Genomic DNA, 18,507 nt, shown 5'->3' on the forward strand with positions numbered 1-18,507 from the left:
CACGCGCGTCTGCCCCCTTCCTCCTGAGCTGCTTTCCTGAACGTCTTCAGAATCCTTTTCAGCCTAGAATTCAGGAGCTAGGGACCAGAGAGCCCTGGGGAGCTGGGCTGAATACCGCTCCCCATTCCTCCCCCACAACTGAGGGTAACAGGGACAGTCCTGTGTGGACAGTCAGTACACAGGAAGCGAAAGGAACGTAAGGATAAATGGAACAGATTTTATTTGGACAATGCCCCCCCCCCCCGCCTCAACTCATCTCTGGTGAAAGTATTCTTTGCCTCCTTCTGTGGCAACTGCTTCATTCATGTGAGAGTGATCCTCATTCTGGCAGAACAAAGGAGGTCAGGATATCTCCCTCTTAAATTTGATGATTTTCAAGGGTCTATAGCTCAAAAGAATGCCAAAGTGGTGTCTTTTGGGATTGTATAGTCTGCTAGCTTTCATGATCTTGTAGAGGTGAGAAAAGCTACAATTGTAAAATGATGTTTAATAACTCATTCTCATATGGTTATATGTGGGCATGTGTTAAGGTTTGGATTTGGAGTATGCCCCAGAGGCCATCAATAGTGAGAATCCTGTCAGGCAGTATAAGACTCAAGAAATCCTTTGGCACAAAATGGGACACACACACATACACACACATATGTATACACACACACACACTTCTCATTGGCTGCCCAGGCCCCCCCTCTGCCTGTATTGATAATTTAGTGTGGCCTTAGACTGATATTATAAATATCCTAATGATCCCTGGCAGATAGATGTTTTCCCTCTGCTTTGCTAAAGGTTTGGTTGCCAGATGTTGGAGGCAGTAGATACTTGGAGGTGGTAGAAGGAACCCTTAGGAGGTGGGGCCTATTGGAAATGAGTTCTCCCTGAGCATATGTCTTAGAAGGGAACATTGGGACCTATCCCCTTCCAGTATCTTTTTACTTTCTGGTCACCATGAGGTAAAACAGGCATCTTCCTCTAGGTACTCTTGCTTTGATGTATGCTGTGGTCCAAGTCAAAAACAACAGGCCCAAATGATTATGGATTTCTAGAACTGTGGAATAATAATAACATCTAGAAATAATCCTTCCTCCATATAAGTTGATTTTTTTCAAGTGTTTTTGTCACAGCATTCCTGGAGTTTTAGAGCAAAAGTCCCCATTCCAGAAATCCTAACAGCCTAGCTCTGTCCCTCAGTGCCAGTATTTTAATTAAAGAGATGAGTAGTGATAAAAGGCAAAGGAAGGAGAATTAATCAGTGTGGAGAAACAGATAAAGGATTTCAGTGACCACAAGTCTGTCTTCAAGGAACTAACAGGAACTTTGAGCTTTTACCAAAAAAGGAATCAAAAGGCAGGATTCAGGCAGCTCAGTTGAGAGCATATAATTTTGGTCTGGCCAATGATCTGACCGATCCTTATCTGGTTCCGGTTTTTCAGGGGGTTGTGCTTGCTTGCCTACCTTTCCCTGCTTCCAAAGCAGCCTGTGTGAATATGCTGACTACCTGTGTTCTTCCAGCATCCTGGGAACCATGGCTTTCCCCTCTGGGTAATCTAGACAAAGGGCTCATATAATGTTTGAAGAAACACATGATTAAGCTGGAGTAGCACTGATAATTAAAGAACAGGATGTGTACTACTTGGGACTTTTAGATAATTAATAGCAGAATGTAACGATTAAGGGGCAGGGAAACCTCAAGACCAGGAAGAGTGGGTGCCAGGGTGTTGGCTTGGCTTGGGGTGGAAGGATCAGGACGGCCTGAAATAAAAGGTGACCATAAAGAGAGTGAAGCTGGCTTGAAGAGGATCTTGAAAGGTTAGGAAGCAAACCTCACTGTGTATGTGGGAGCCAACCGAGAGCCACACTGGCTCTCGTAGAAGCAGGGAGTAGGAAAATCAGTGAGTTAGTATATTTGGTGGGGATTAGTGTTCAAAGTGGAGAAAATCTGAGTAGAGTAGGGAAGAGCTAAGCTACAGGAGAAAATGGCTCATTATTCAAGACATTTTTTTTTGTCGGTTGTGGGGCCTGAACTCTGGGCCTGGGCGCTGAGCCACAGCACCACTTTGGCTTTTTTTTTTTTGCTTATGTGGTACTGAGGAATCAAACCCCTGGCCTCATGCATGCAATGCAAGGCAAGACCCCTTTGGGTTATAAGTTGTAGATGTCTCTGAGTTGTAGTCCCACCTTGTTTAACATGAGCATTTGTCCTGTCTTTGCTAATGACCATGTTTAAAGTATTGAGAGATGCACTGGGGCTTTTTATCAGGAGGGAAGGAGGGTGGAGAGTTCATGGACAGGAGGGTGGCAAGCTGAGGTGTCATGCATCTGCTCATTGGCCGTCTTTGCCAACATCCGCAGCTACAAATGACCTTCATCTCCTGAGCCTGTCATGTGATCCTCTCAACACATTTCCATGCAAGTTAAATAGTATTCTTTTAATTAAAGAATAGGATTAGCAAAGTCCTTGGCCCACATTTTGGTCATTTAAATGCCAATGACTGTCTTAGATTCTAAATCAAAATAAAGATGGGGAGATCTGAAGAGCATTTTCCCTCTTTATCCCCTTTCTCCAGAATAGTTTATTCTAGTAGTAAATATCCCAACCATTCAAGATTTAATTTATTAAAAAAAAAGTTACAATACTGGGTAATGGAAAAAAAAAAAGGATAACATTCACTGAAGCTAATCTTCAGTAGGAGGCATAAAGCAGCAAGGTGTAGCCAGTACCCTTGGCCCAGTGCGGGGTGGGGGTGGGGCGGGGAGGGCGGGGTGGGGTGTGTGTGTGTGAGCTCCGCCCCTCAGGAAACAGCAACTCTGGGGATGGCTTCATGCGGCCACAGATGCCAGCCCGGCTGATTCTGCAGTGGGGCTCAGAGGGAAGTTTCGGAGGCAGAGATTCCTGGAGCAATAGCCCGCATGGCTTCAGCACTGATCTGCTGAGAACCTGGTCCTGTCCAGGGACTCTACTGACATCCAGCCTTCCACACTACAAAAGCCATCTGGAAACCACTGCCTTCTGTGTGTTTCTGGAATCGCACCTTCAGCCCCTCCAGGAACTCTGGTTCCCTGGGAATCTTCCCACTCAGGATGCACTTTGTAAACCGAAATCTTCCCAGGGGTCCTGGGCCTGCCTCCACCTGCTGCACAGAGTCCCTCGCCTGTTCCCTAGCGAGCTGGGGCCTCCCAGGTGGGATGAATGTGCCTTAAGAATAAGTGTGCAAGAAGTGCCAGGAAGCCAGCAAGCCAGGGAGCAGCTGTCCACGGGCCTTTGCTTCCTGATGAGGAATTTGATAGCTTCACAAAGGAAACAAAATGGGGGAGGAGGTGACTGAGGGCAGCCAGAGGAGCAAATGGTTTTTCTTACTGGCTAGAAATTACTTTTAATGTGTTATTGCATACATTAGATGAGTAATTACAATGTGCATGCTACTTATAAAGCACACTAACAAATCAGATACCTGTGAACCCAATACTTAAGACTAGGGATTACCCCTGCTATTGAAGTTACTGATGCATTTCTTTTTCTCCCTCTTTCTAGGCTTTATGAAAGTGTTGAGGCTCGGAAGGTGGATTAGGGAAAATGAGGCCTAGTGCAGAAAACTCAGAAACAAGATATTTAGAAACATAAAAAGCAAAGCCGGGCACCTGTGGCTCAGGCCTATAATCCTAGTTACTCAGGAGGCTGAGATCTGAGGATCACAGTTCAAAGCCAGCCTGGTCAGGAAAGTCCCTGAGACTCTTATCTCCAATAAACCACTAGAAAACCAGAAGTGGCACTGTGGCTCAAGCAGTAGAGTGCTCCCCTTGAGCTGCAGAGCGCAGGGACAGCGCCCAAGCCCAGAGTTCAAGCCCCACGACCAACCAAAAAAAAAAAAAAAGAAACATAAAAAGCACTGAAAGGGGCTGGGAAGGTGACTCAGTGGTAGAGTGCTTGCCTTGCATGCATGAGGCCCTGGGTTCGATTCCCCAGTACCACATAAGCAAAAAGCAAAAAAGCCAGAAATGGTGCTGTGGCTCAACTAGTAGAGCACTAGCCTTGAGCCGAAGAGCTGAGGGACAGTGCCCAGGCCCAGAGTTCAGGCCCCACGACCAGACCCAAAAAAAAAAAAAAAAAAAAAAATGGCACTAAAACAATCTTTGCTTCTGAGAGACACAATAGGATGCATTCCTTACTAATTCATTCCTTACCTCAAGAATTAGCATCTGGTGGGCAATGGTGGCGTACCCCTGTAATCCTAGCTACACAGGAGGCTTAGAGCTGAGGATCACAGTTCATGGCCAACCTGGGCAGAAAAGTCCCCATGAGACTCTTATCTCCAAGTAACTACTCAAAAACTGGAAGTGGAGCTGTGGCTCAAAGTAGTAGAGCACTAGCCTTGAGCAAAAATAGCTCAGGGATAGCACCCAGGCCCTGAATTCAAGTCTCATCAATGACAGGAAAAAAGTTTGGTTTTATGAGCACAGTGAATTTGCAAGTGAAAAGAAACCCAAGTCTTATACTAAGATTCACAATGTTTGTTCTTTCTATATCTGGGGGAAATTACTAGTTTGTAATTTAAATTTTATCTTTTACTGCATTAAGTTTCCTAGACATAGTGTCAACGGTAAATATTCTTCCTTTTTCCCTGGTCCTGGGGCTTGAACTCAGGCCCTAGGCACTGTCCCGGAGCTCCTTTTGCTCAAGGCTAACACACTCTTACCAGTTGAACCATTGCTGCCCTTCTGGCTTTTTTAGTAATTTATTGGAAATAAGAGTCTCATAAACTTTCCTGCTTGGGATGGCTTCTAATGGTAATCCTCAGATGAAACACACACACACACACACACACACACACACTCTCTCTCTCTCTCTCTCTCTCTCTCTCTCTCTCTCTATCTCTCTCTCTTCTTCCTTTCCTTCTGACTTACCTTTAAGATGTCTTCCAGGAAGTTTGAGATATGTCTTAGTGGAGGAGTGTTTTCCTAGGGTTTGGTCCTATGGCAATTCTCCTCCCCTCATCCCCTGGAGCTCCCCTCCCAAGAAAAGATTCTGGGTAATTTTTACCATTAGTGAGGTATTGACCTTATTAGTTACAGTAGCTTAAGAAACTGTCCAGTTAAGGAAATAAATAAAAATACCACTAATGTTTTCTCATGGTTGAGGCCTTTTCAAATGTCCTTGGCTTGAATTATTAAACAACATTTTTGTTTTTTTTAGAATGAAGCTTTATTAGAGGGAACAATTGAGTCTAGGCATGTGTGAGAGACATAATGCCTGATTTCTATTTTTATACTTGTTGAGTTACCAATTAATCAAGTACTTTAATTTTTAGGACCCTCTGTTCTCACTAAAAGGCGTGTCCATGGATGTGACTCTGATAATTACTGGTAAGATACAAGACCCTTAAACTTCTAAGTTTCTATCCCCATCTTTCCTGAAGGATAATGGTATATAATACACTGAGAAGGCCCCATCTTGAAACGGATTTTGTGTATTAAAATCAGAATGAGTGAGTTACAAGACCTTCAAGGTCCACTGGTCCTGGCAACCTCTGGAAAAGTTTATTGCCTGTGCACTGCTGCCCCCTCGTGGTCAAAGCCAGTCACACCACTTCAGTTTTCAAAAATGTTTAATTTATATAAAGTCTATGCCGTGGATTGCTTTGTCTATGATTTTTATAAGATAAGGAACCTGAGGTAGTGTCATATAATGACAACACTGAAACCGTTAGCTTTCAATTTGAACAGTGAAAGCACGAATATCTCCTGTTGTTGGAGCTCATTGTGTTCCTAATTTCTGCTTCAGAAAACTTCTCTCTGATTTCCAGTATTCCTGCTGTTAAGAAATCTTAAAGATACGCATGCAGTTGTATTATGTATAAATCAGCCCTTTTCATACTACATGTTCACAGCAGTTATAAGCCAATGTGATTAAGTTTCCAGAAATAGCAAGCTCCCACTAGTAATAGCACCTTTGGAAACAAAACGCAACAAAAAGGATTTATGCATTTTTTAAATTGTTGTATTAAACAGATTATACCTACAAAAAGTTTGTCATTTTGAGACAAAAGCTTCATTTGAACTAAATGTTTTAAAATAATATTTTGGTATTCCAGAAAAGCATATATAATATAGTATATTATATACCTTATTTTATATTATACTATAGTATATTATACTATATATGATATAACATACAGTACATAATATGTATTATATGTAGTGCCATTACTAGGGCTTGAACTCAAGGCCTTGATCTGTCTACCACTTGAGCCATGCCTCTAATTTCAGCTTTTTTCTGGTTAATTGGAGGTAAGAGTCTTACCGATTTGTCTGAATTGTCTTCAAACTCAGATCCTCCTATCTCAGTTTCCTGAGTAGCGAGGAATATAGGCATGACCCACTAACATCTGGCATTTTAGCTATGTGAATATTACATTCATACAGTTTCCAAAGACTTCTGCATATAAAATGTTATTTTCATTTAATCCCTCAACACCTCTGCCAGATGGGCAGGGGAACTATAATTATCATATTGTTTTTATGGTACATGAAACAAACTCTGTAGCATGGCCATTCCCAGATGTGGGACAAGAATCCTGGCTGCTTCCAAGCCTTCTTGGAGTTGCTGACTGTGTGCTTTTATTTTGGTGCTCTGCTCATGCGCTCTTGGATCCAGCACATCTCTTAATCCTGTTGCTAATGATGTCATTGCTTTCTACCCAGCCATCAAGGAAGAAACCCGGGAGGTCTCCCGGATGCTGCTGCTTCCAGCCCCACTTGGAATCTGTGAGTCCTGCTGACTTCTGCTTCCTGTTATCTATATGTTTGTATCTGAGTCCTAGGGTCACCACAACAGAAACCCCTGGGCTGGCTGGGCCACTTCAATGATTCAAATGCATTTCCTCCTGAACTGTAGGCTGCAAGTCTAAGGCCAAGGTTTTCTGGTACTTCATTGGAGATAAGAGTCTCATGGACTTTCCTGCTTGGGCTGGCTTTCAACCTTGATCCTCAGATCTCAGCCTCCTGAATAGGTAAGATTACAGGTGTGAGCCACTGGCACCTGGCTTCAACATTGTCTCCTCTTACGAGGACACTGGCCATATTGGATTAAGACTCAGCCTAAAGATGTCACTGTCAATTTCAGAACCTATTTCCAAAAGATCCTGGGGTCTGAATTTGCATGGGAAAATGGACATCAGAGACAACAGTGTGGCCCACAACACATGCTCCATCTCTTCTTTCTTCTTCTTATTGACACTTTGGAAGTTCTGGGGCCGGAACTCTGGGCCTCATGCTTGCTAGTCAGGGGCTACCGAACTCCTTGGGGGCAGCCTTCCTTCCCTTCCCTTGTAAGCCTTGTAAGCCGCTTCCTCCCTGTGGCTTCCGCTCCACTAGATGTCCACCATGCTGGCCAGAAGCTTCTTCTAAATGTGCACCCCTCCCTCACCAGCTTCCAATTCCTTGCTGGAGCCCAGGTTCCCTTGGGACACGGAAGCCCTCCCTGCCTGGCCCCCCTGCCTTCCACCAGCCTCTTCCCTTTGTGATTGTACTTTAACCCGATGGTGCTGAACAGTTGTGTAACCTGGTCGTGTGATTTCCATCTCCAGACTTATTTATGTTTATGCCTTCACCCAAGGCCATTGCATTCACCCCTTCCCTCTGTTGTCTGCAGAGCAGCCTCTGAGGTTCTTCCGGTGACTCTCAGCTTTGACTTCCTGCCATACCAGATCGACCTGGCTGCCTGTGGACTTGGCTCCAAGGCCAAGGTGCGCAGTGCCTTGGAGACAGTCTGTTTGGGAAGGAATGATCCATCAAGCCAGTCCTGAGCCTCGGGCCCTGGGCGCGCTCCCTGAGGTTCCCTGGGCAGCTGTTCTCTCCTTAGAGTGTTGTACAGACAACCTGATCCCTTCCCATTTGTGGCTGGCTATTCTGCACATATATATACACATATATATATATATATGTTCTGCATATATCATCTATGTATATATGTATATATATATATATATTTGTGAGGCTGGAACAGCTTGTTGATATGTGTCTAATCCTTCCCTGCTTTTCTCCTGCGTCCAGGCTGGATTGAGGCCCTCCCAAGGGAGGCGGTGCTGCGATGACTCGGGAGGACCCCCGTTTTCTAGCTTATGACTCGGGTCCAGAACTCCGGAGCAAGCTGAGGGAAGTGGCCAGGCTGGCCGTCAGCCTCCTAGTAGCAGCCCCTTCATCCATGTGGAGTCTTCACAGTAATCCAACGACCAGTGCTGCCATGCCCCAGCTCTGCTACAGTCTACCAGCTCCCCTGGTGGGACTTCTGATGAGTGCTCTTCTGTATCAATGCTCCACTGCCCGCCTCCCAGCCTCCAGCCTCCTGTCACCATCCAGTGGAAAGTTTGTGTCTCTAGCCCCAAACAATGTCGCATTCATCTCTATATTCCCTGGGGAATCAGCACCATGCCGGAGGTAGTCAGACTCCCCAAATAGCCGCTAAAGTCATGGTGACAGAATCAGGTCCAGGGGAGAACGAGGCAGGGGCAGCCCAGTAACTAGAAGGTGGGGTTTATATTAAGAAGCTTTTGTTTGGGGAGGCTGGGAAGGGATGTGAAGGGTAAACAAAGGAGGAGGCTGCAATGCTTGATAAGAAATGTACGCATTATCCTGCCCATGTAATTGTAACCCCTCTGTACAGTATGTTCACAAAATAAAAATTAAAATTAAAAAAAGCTTTTGTTAAAGGGGGAAGAGGAGGAGGAAATAGTACAGGTGAGGTAAAGATGAGCCCAAGTTGATACTTGCTGGAGCTGGATAATACCTTGTATTGCATTATTGTAGTGATCTATATATTCATATGCATGTGTGTATATGTGTCTATGTGTATATGTGAGTATGTATATGTGTATATATGTATATGTGTGTATATATGTATATGTGTGTATATGTGTATATGTATGTGTATATATGTATATGTGAGGTGTTCTCTAATACAATCTGTGGTCATGAGCTGGGTTGACTCTGCTGGGAAGGCTTGTTAGGGTGTATTTTGTGCCAGTGGCTCTATGTGGTCAGTGACGGCACTAGCTTCGGTCTCTTCAGGGGAGACGCTGCATGAGGGTGAGCTTGGAGGCTGTCTTCGCTTGGGATGGGCTGCCATTTCCCGGGGATGAAAACCTTCATTTAGCTGGGGAGGGAACAATAGTGAAGTGATTATTGTCCCATGTTACCCTTTGACTCCGATTCTGCAAACAGATTCATCTTTAATGATAGCATTGTCTAGAAGGACTAAGCCTGGAAATTTCCACTGCAGAGGGCTGGGTGTCATGAGACTCAACGGTATTATAGCCACTGAAACATTGTCTATTTTGCTTTGTTTTCTCGTGGTGTTGGGGATTGAATCGGTGTTATACATGCTTGGCAAATGCTTCACCACTGAGCTATATCTCCAGCATACAGCCATTAAGCTTTATAAAGTGGAAGATGAAAGTCGGGGGGGGGGGGTTACCGGGGGCGGGGGGCTGTAATCCTAGCAACTCAGCAGGCCAAGATCTGAGGGATAGGGTTTGAAGCCAGCCTGGGCAAGAAAGTCCATGAGACTCTTATCACCAATGAACCACCAAAAAGAAGTGCAAGTGGAGCTGTGGCTCAAATGGCAGAGCACTAGCTCTGAGCAAAAGCAGCTCAGGGACAGTGCAAAGACCCTGAGTTCAAGCCACAGAAAAAAACAAGATCGCAATGATAGGATTCACCGAGTCCTGCTTTACATAACTGAAGTGCTGCTTGTTGGGAATTTTCTACAATTAAGGCAAAAATCTCAAACTTGCCTCTCAATGAAGTATATTGAAAGTACCAAACATTGTTTAATTCAATCTTTATCACGCTTCATATTCCTTTTGAGAGAAGTATCACCTACGTGCCCTGATTTGACATGAGTGAGTCCTGGCTATATCAAAGTTTTGACGCATTGTGTATTCTATTTTATTTTAATTAGAGAAAAAAATCACACATTCACATTTTTATTGAGGAGCCATAGAGAATTCATTTTTCTTGACTCTTCATTACTTGTGTTAATTGTACTAATAGAGGATATTATTTCAGTGTTCGTCTCATCAAAAATTACCTTCAGAGAAAAATCTGGAATAGTGTGATCATCTCTCTGGTTATTGTGACCTGGTCGAGTTCACACATAAGATTAATAATACATAAAGTCATCGTCTTAGCCAAAGATGGCAACGCAAAAAATGGATCTCCCCAGCGGGTCAGCCAGAGGGACGCGGTCACCCTGCCCACGGCTTGTGTGTCTTCCCAGTCTCCTTGGCTTCCAGGCCTCGTGCCAGCTCTCCACCCTGACTCACTGCAGAACAGCTTTCTCTGCCCTGAATCCTTCCTTGGAAAAGACCTACTCATCCTTCACAGTTCTAATCAAATGTGAGCTACGCCATACTTGCTTTAGTACCCCATTGCATCTTAAAAGATTTAATTCCTCTGTCAGTCTTGTATGCCTGTGCTACTTTGGCATTTCTCACATCTGGCGCAATTGCTTGCATCTCACCAAATAACGTAGACATGAGGTTCCAAGTATAGATCTGGTTTCAGACTTCCTAGACTTCATTCTCCGACTTGACTCTGCCTGCCTTAGGTTTTCACATCTGTCAGATGCCACTGAGTAGCAATGACGACTCCCTGTGAATGGAGTAAGGATCTCACCTGTTAAAATAGGTAAACCACAAGGAGAATGCCCCTCATAAACATGCCACTCTGACAGCGCTTAGTATTTTCATCCTTGGAGTATTGTTGCTCCATAGTCATTTCTTGAACCCATGACTGTCCTCTTCAACTGTGTGGGCAGACCCAGGGTCTGTGGACACTTCCTGGGGTATGTGGTGCCTTGTATTAATAGAATGCTCTTCTGTCAGCACCACTGAAAACACCTGTTTTACAGATGAGGAAACTGAGACGCTCATAGTAATGAGAGGCCCAGCATCGTGACACAGGGTGAAGCCCCCACTCACACTACAGACTGATTCAGGACAGGATGTGAGGAGGAGGGAATCTCACATTACAGTCTGACTTAGGACAGGGTGCTGGAGGAGGGGCTCTCAGTACAGGATATCCTCTGCTGTGACTGTGGCCTCTTCTATTTTGGTCTTGATCTCAGGGAGCGGGATTTGACTGATGGCCACTACAACCAAGTTAGCTGCATGGGCCGAAGCGCTGGCCACACAGATCCAAAAGGACTCTTCATACTGCTCTTCCACCACGACGAACTGGAAGAGCTTCTCCTGGAAGTTGGCGATTCGCTCGGTCAGGTTGTGAAATTTCACCGCGGCCATGAAGCTGGTGATGGCTAACGCCACGACTCCACCTGACCCCCAAAGAGACAGCTGTCAGTGGCTGCTGGCAGTCCTGAGGACTCTGGAAAATGGCTTTGGCTTAAGGAATTCTTAGGGCAGCACGTGTGTGTGTGTGTGTGTGTGTGTGTGTGTGTGTGTGTGTGTGTGTGTGTGTGTGTGTGTGTGTGTGTGTGTGTGCGCGCGCGCGCTGGTCCTGGGGCTTGAACTCAGGGCCTCTGTGCTGTCACTGAGTTTTTTGCTCAAGGCTAGTACTCAACCGGTTGAGCCTCAGCTCCACTTCTGGCTTTCTGTGATTATTTGGAGATAAGAGTCTCACAGATGTTCCTGCTCGGGCTGGCTTCATACTGTGATCCTCAGATCTCAGCCTCTTGAGTAGCTAGGGTGACAGGCATGAGCCACAAGTGCCCAGTTTGGGTAGCACAAATTTTAATTGCTTTTAAAAACAGTGTGTTGGCATGGATTATATAGGACTTTGTTAATGTTAATACAGATGATTACATGTGTAAATGTGAATTAATTCAATACACTTACCAACATACATACATACATATACCCTGTACAGATACAACCACAACTACCAGCTTTTGTCCTGGAAAAGTTTTTGGCTTAGAAAATAGGGCTCAAGACCCACAAATAAGACCATAGCTTGGCCGGTGGCCGGTGGCTCACTCCTATAATCCTAGCTACACAGAAGGCTGAGATCTGAGGATCGGGGTTCAAAGCCAACCCAGGAAGGAAAGTCCCTGTGACTCCTATCTCCAGTTAACCACCAGAAAACTGGAAGTGGCACTGTGGCTCAAGTGGTAGAGCGCTTGCCTTGAGCAAAGAGCTCAGGGACAGCGCCCAGACCCTGAGTTCAAGCCCCAGATCAATTTAAAAAAAAAAAAAAAGAAAATGTTCTAGCCAGGGAGGTGGAAGCAGAGGGTGAGGTGAGCCTTGCTCTCAGATACCTGGAGCCTAGCTTCATGATTCTCTCCTTGGGGGACGTCTTACCTGCCAGCACATTCCATAGGAAGATGCCTCCGGGGCCGTTGACTGCCCGGTAGGGGACCTGGGTCATATTGAGAATGGCGAGGCCCATGCTGACCAGAGACAGAGCCAAGGCCAGGGAGAGAAGCAGCAGAATGGTCACGTGGAGGCCCGTGTTGAGCTCCTTCACCAGATGTGGGAAGACTGGGGAGAGAAGACACAGAGCTCAGGATCCAAACTTGCTTCCCATGAAGGCTTTGGAAGAGGAGGACCAGATGGCAAGTTCTGGGTTCTCAAAAGTTAGGAGACTCCGTGAGGGGAGCTCACTGCCCCTCGCAGGGCTGCTGCTCAGTTGACCAACAACCTTCTTTCTCTTGGAGTGGCCCTCCAGCCCAGATGTGCCCCAGCGAGCGCTGGCCTTACAGCTCGAGGGTCCAGTGTGAACAGGTGCACAGCCACGAGGCACTGACTGGCCTGGTGACCCTTAGGCTTCATGATGAAGTTCTCATGTTGCACAATGCTTCGTGACAAATGCAACTTTCCACGGGAATGTGGACAAACAGATGAATGAAGTGTTGATTTGTATTTTGTTTTCTTTACACAAGTCATTGGTACTAGCTGGGAAGGTCAAATGACATTCTAGAGCACTTCAAACATTGTCTGGGACAGCCTGTTCTCAGAAAACGCAATTTTTTCTGGGCACCAGTGCCTCACACCTGTCATCCTAGCTACTCAAGAGGCTAGATCTGAGGATTATGGTTCAAAGCCAGCCCAGGCAGGAAAGTCTGTGAGACTCTTATCTTCAACTAACCACTAAAAAGCTAGCAGTAGAGCTATTTTTCAAGTGGTAAAGCACCAGCCTTGAGCACAAAAGCTCAGGGAGAGGGACAGCACTCATTCTCAGTACCAGTGACCAGCACACACACACACACACATACGCACACAGGACCAGTGACCAGTACACACACACACACACACACACACACACACACACACACACACACACACACACACACACACACACACACACACACACACACACACACACACACTGAAAACATCTCCCAAGCATGAGAGCCAAGTTTTTGTTCTTCTCCCTACAAGGTATTCCTTTGGCTCACAAATTTCCAGGCAGCCCACGTTCACAGCCTGAGTTCTGATTTAACTTTCCTTCCAGTTCTGTTTCCATCTGTTATCTCCACATGGTCATCTCATTCGCCCTGGATACTGAACCCGGGAAGATGAGCTCTTTTCCATGGACTGGGTCTTTCTAAGGTGTCTTTCTTCCCTCTGCTTCCATTCCATCTCCCCTCTCTGAGAGTTTACTTTTCCCTTTTTCCAAATCCTCAGGCTTGTCTTATTCCAACCATGGAAGCTAATGCCCAATTTCCTGTCTCCTTATCTCATCTTGAGCCGACCATGTAATCCTTATGACCAGCAGAGTAATCCTCTCCAAACCCTTGAAATAGGAAGTAACCACTTCCACATGACTGGCAAAGTTCAAAACAACTGTGAACATACCGCGTGGATGGCGGTGTTGGAGGAAGGCACTCTCCGATCTTGTAAGGATATTAAATCCTGTGATTGTGTTAGATGGCAATTAGTAGACATCTGTCATAGCAATTTCACTTCTTGCCATTTATTTTCCAGATACAATGTTATACATGCTCAAGGCTGCATGTATGAGGTGGTCGTTATAATAGCAAAAGCTGGAGGGACATCAGTGGGAGCCTGATGGAATACTGTGTCACAGTCACACAAGGCAGGTTTTAAAGAGCTAAGCACATATGCATGGTGATGATAAGTCTGGATATTCCTATCCATGCTTGATTAATAAACAGAGCAGAAAAAAGCCATATTAGGATTATGGAGAGAGGGATTTGGAAGCATAAATAGTGATATTGGGGGAAGATGCCCAATTCTTAGCTTCCATAGTAGGAAATGTATTTTTAAAATTTTTTTTTTTAAATCAAAGAGTGAGTATCAGCCAAATCTCCATCTAAAGGTCTCCCAGCGAATGGAGATCTTAGTTATCATTTACATCACTATTTAGAAATTCAAGTCTTTGGGAGTTTTCACGGCATCAATTATTTCCATTTATTTTTGAGGTTGAGTCCAGATCTGATTCCCAGAAAGCTGAGGCTCATTGGCTTTTCATGTTTGTGCCATTTTCAAGAGTTTTAGGGTGCCTATGACTCAGTGAAATTGAAGTTTCCCACTTGAAATCCATGAATGCATGAGCCACAGTTGCTCTCCAGCATGGGCTGTGTACACGCCAGGTGCTTTGCACAGTCTCTTTCCTTCACTCACTCTTACAGATGAGGAAACTGAGGCTCAGAGATGTTAACTAGCTTAGCCAATTAGGTCAATTTGAGCTCAGAAGTACTGCCTTACTCTGCTACAGGGCTTTGAAGAGAACAAATCAGAAAAGCTAGTTAAGAAGAGGTCAAAATTTTCTTGAAAGTGCAGCTGGACTTCTAGAGATTTTATTTGCATTTGAATAGATATTCAAATTTCTTATGTATTGGAGTTCCTTCATTTGACTACCATATCTGATCATTCTATCAGCATCTGAGACTTAGATGATTTGTTTGCTCCTCCTGCCATTAAAGTCCCTTTTGCTTTAGCAAGCAAATATGTGTGACATTAGAAGCAAGACCCTTGTCCTAGTTGCGATGGGGAGCGTACTTGTGGGGTTGAAGGTAGGGATGGAATCAGAGAACGAAAAACCACAACCCATCTAGAGTATTAGTTGCTTTGACTAAAGTTTTTTCATTCATTGATTTCTCTTTTCTCAATTTCTTCCTCTGTAAAATGGGCATAATAAACCAGTTACTGGGAGCTTATGCCTGTAGTTCTAGCTGGAGGCTGAGATCTGAGGATCAAGGTTCAAAACCAGTCAGGGCAGAAAAGTCCATGAGACTTATATCTCAACCAGCAGAAGGCTGGTAATGGAGGGGTGGCTCAAGGGGTAGAATGCCAGCCTTGAGCAAGAATAATAGCTAAGTAAGTATGGAGCCTTGAGTTTAAGCCCCAGTACACACACACACACACACACAGTGTGTGTGTGTGTGTGTGTGTGTGTGTGTGTGTGTGTGTGTGTGTGATAAGATTGTCAAGCACAATGAACCATAGGAGATGCCCTGGGGTATGACTGTGCCCTGTGCCCAGCTCCTCCGCCTCACCATCTCCTCTCCATGACCTGCTTCTCCGGGCATATACTCATCTGTTTTGTTCATTCCAGTTTTCCTAATGGCTTCTGGCCTGAAAATTCTTAGCAGTACAATTGAGTGTATGGACGCACTAGCTGAATAATTGCCCTTTAGTTTCTGCAGCCACCTGAACAGCCAGCTTCACCTCTTCTTATTTTGGAAGTTGTAGTATAAGAAAGGACCTTCACCATTTCTGACAACCAGACCTTAGGCTTTCCCCATGGCTGTGGGAACAGATGCCTTTGCGACTCTCTGAGAGGCCTTGGTGAGGCTGAGAAGAAAGACTGTTAGTGAGACTGTTACAAAGCCCTGTGATGCCCTCACGTGCTGGTCTGCACGCTATTCTGTGAACAGGGTGTTTTCTACCACTGAACAGTGACGGGCAGGAGGCGGCAGATCTGTCTCCAGCTTAGGGCAAGAGTCTTCACTACGCCCCACGGCCGCCTGCATTTACATTGCACAGGAATGAAGGACTGTACATCTACAGGACCAGAACTTGCAGTACTATCCCTTCCAAGACACTATGAATGGAAATCTATGAATGGCCAGGCTGCCGGCAGCTAGAAACGAAACATGCCCCAACACCACCCTACTGCATGGGTGATCATGGAAGCCCTTTCATTCCTTTCACGGTTCTGATGTCTGAGATGAGAGCATGCCAGAGGCTGCCAGGAGGAGGCAGGAGAGCATTTACTAGATTTCTCCAAAAAGGTGCATGGGAAGCATGCCTTTGCTATGGCCTCCAACTCTCTGGGCAGCTGGTGAGGCAGGGGTCTTGTTATGGCACCTTGGGCACGTGCCAGCTGGGTGACACTCGTGCCATTCAGCTTTCACCAGGAGATTTGGGTTGGAATTAAGTCCTGCATACAACTGTCACGGTCTACTCTAATGGTTACCTCCATTTTAATTGTTTTATTTAGGTGTGTTCAACTTTTAGGGTACATTTTTCAGTGGAGGACCTTTCCAATAAGCAGGGTCTAATTTAATTGCTAGGTACATATAAATATGCTCAGAGACTTTTTCCCTGGAATAAGAAGCATGAATTTCCTTCACGTGTATAAACGAAGACAATTTGTATTACATTTATAGCTTCCTGTCTTTATACATATTTAGTAAGATCTGTAGCCTGAGTAGGTAACTAGACATGACTACAATTCTGCAATAAGGCAAGTAACAAATAGAATTCCTAGTCTTGTCGGACTCACAAAGTATCGAGTAAGTGTATTTTGCTGGGATGTTGCTTTTGCCACTGATCTGACTGGCTCAAGGCCTATAATAACACGGCATCTTTGTTATGTTTTCCTTTCTGGACAGCTCGTCCCCAGCCCTGCTTGGATTCCTGCCTCTGCTCTTTGGCAACTGCTCTGTTTACATCTTGAGTAGCTCCAAACCGACACTTGAATGCGGGCCAATGTCAGTGCCCGGTGCCTGCTCACGTTCCCCAGTAGTCAAGTGACTTGCCCACGGCCTCCCAGGGCTCCTCACACCCCAGTACCCCAGCTCCAGCCCATTTGCTGTTGCTCTGCTGGGAAGCGTTGGTATAGACAGGCGTGGAGGCAGCGCCAGCTTCCTCACCTGCCTCCCGTGTGCAGGCGCTCTGTCCCGGGAGCGAGTCACGTGGCATTGGCTCTGCTGTTGCCTACCTGAATGATGGCAGGCAACTTATGTAACCCCTTACCCCCCAAAAAACCACCTCTGTGCATCCTCAGAAAAGCGAGAGCTCACTCCTTATACGTGTGTTGCAAGGCATAAAAGAGATGAGTGGAGAGCAGAGAATAGCGGAATGCCTGACACAGATGAGCACTCAATTTGTGATAGACATTACTAATAGCGGTAAGCTAGAAAAATACACAAACCCCCGTTTTCTATGTCTCTATAAAAAAGAGGAATTAACGCCTCTGTGAGTGGCTAAGAACCCTGGGTAGGCGCTCTATGGACCAGGCCATGCTGTGTTAGAGAAAGGCAATGGTGAAAATGCAGTTAGACATAAACACCCTTGCAAACACCAAACAAAACAAAGCCCAGGGAAGCGTCCCCGTCCGTTTTCACAGAGCCATGCCATACTCACTTGTGAACTGGGACTGGCGGCCCCCGAGTCCGCACTGCCGCACCTTGCACCCCTGGAAGAGCCCGTAGTAAATGTCTCCGAGGAACTTCACCAGCTCTGGATCGGTGGCATTGACCAGGTCCACTCCGGTCTGACAGAGGATCTTCCCACTCAGCCAGTGCGGCACGGCCAGCGCGACGATGATCAGCAGGAAGGAGGAGAAGCTGAGTAAAGACGCCAGCCCATACCACACTTTTTTGAACCATCCAGGCATGCTAGTGAGTGCCGATCATCCCCTGGGTCTCCCAGCAGCCATAGAGGCTGATGATCTCTTAGGGGTCTTCTGGAATCCCAGCCATGCCTGGCTCCAAGGCCAGACCTCCCCAGCACACCACAGCAAGACTTGGAGTTCTTCCTTGCATCTTTCCAGAGCCTGTGTTTACTACACTCACACCCCGAGCCTCTGCAGAGGTGATCTCTCCAGACGCTGGGACTCCGTGTGTGTTACTGACTTCAGCATGTTACTGAAGGCAGTAACCCTATATCTCCCAGCAGACTAGAGTTTCAGCGGCGGGCTTAATTGCTCCCTGGTTCACGTATTTGATTAACCCTAGCATAGACTATGTACTGACCAGGCAGTTATGAACAAGCAAAACCAGGTCGATCTGATAAGGTGATGCACTCGAGTCTCAAATAATGCACCAGATAGAAGGAAAATACGCCCAGTTGTGATGAGCACTTGCCAACAAGGCTCAATATCAAATGTCCATCTCTTCCGTGTGTGCCCTGGCATTTCTCTCTCTAAAATGTCACTGCTGTCAGAATCCCTGGGGCTGCTGTTAATAACACAAGGATGCTGGTTCTTTAGGCTTTCGTTGAAATGTGTAAACTGGAGCTTTGCAGATTGATCACTGGCTGAACCTGTAACATCTCTTTGTGGTTGTTGGAACAGCTGAACTCTGGG

General features: G+C 45.7%; 1 protein-coding gene across 1 annotated transcript; it reads right to left on the reverse strand.

Annotated features, from left to right (window-relative positions):
- Positions 1–9,908: 9,908 nt before the first annotated feature.
- On the reverse strand, positions 9,909–18,244 carry Clrn2 (clarin 2). Its single transcript, XM_070013076.1, has 3 exons — positions 17,565–18,244; positions 12,309–12,488; positions 9,909–11,326 (listed from the first exon to the last, which is right to left on the reverse strand). Exons 1-3 carry the CDS (start codon positions 17,815–17,817, stop codon positions 11,061–11,063), a joined length of 699 nt encoding a protein of 232 aa, XP_069869177.1. The 5' UTR covers positions 17,818–18,244; the 3' UTR covers positions 9,909–11,060.
- Between the last annotated feature and the right edge of the window lie 263 nt (positions 18,245–18,507).

The sequence above is a fragment of the Dipodomys merriami genome, unplaced genomic scaffold (assembly GCF_024711535.1).
Source record: "Dipodomys merriami isolate MVZ:Mamm:240054 unplaced genomic scaffold, mDipMer1.0.p SCAF_9, whole genome shotgun sequence".
NCBI lineage: Eukaryota > Metazoa > Chordata > Mammalia > Rodentia > Heteromyidae > Dipodomys > Dipodomys merriami.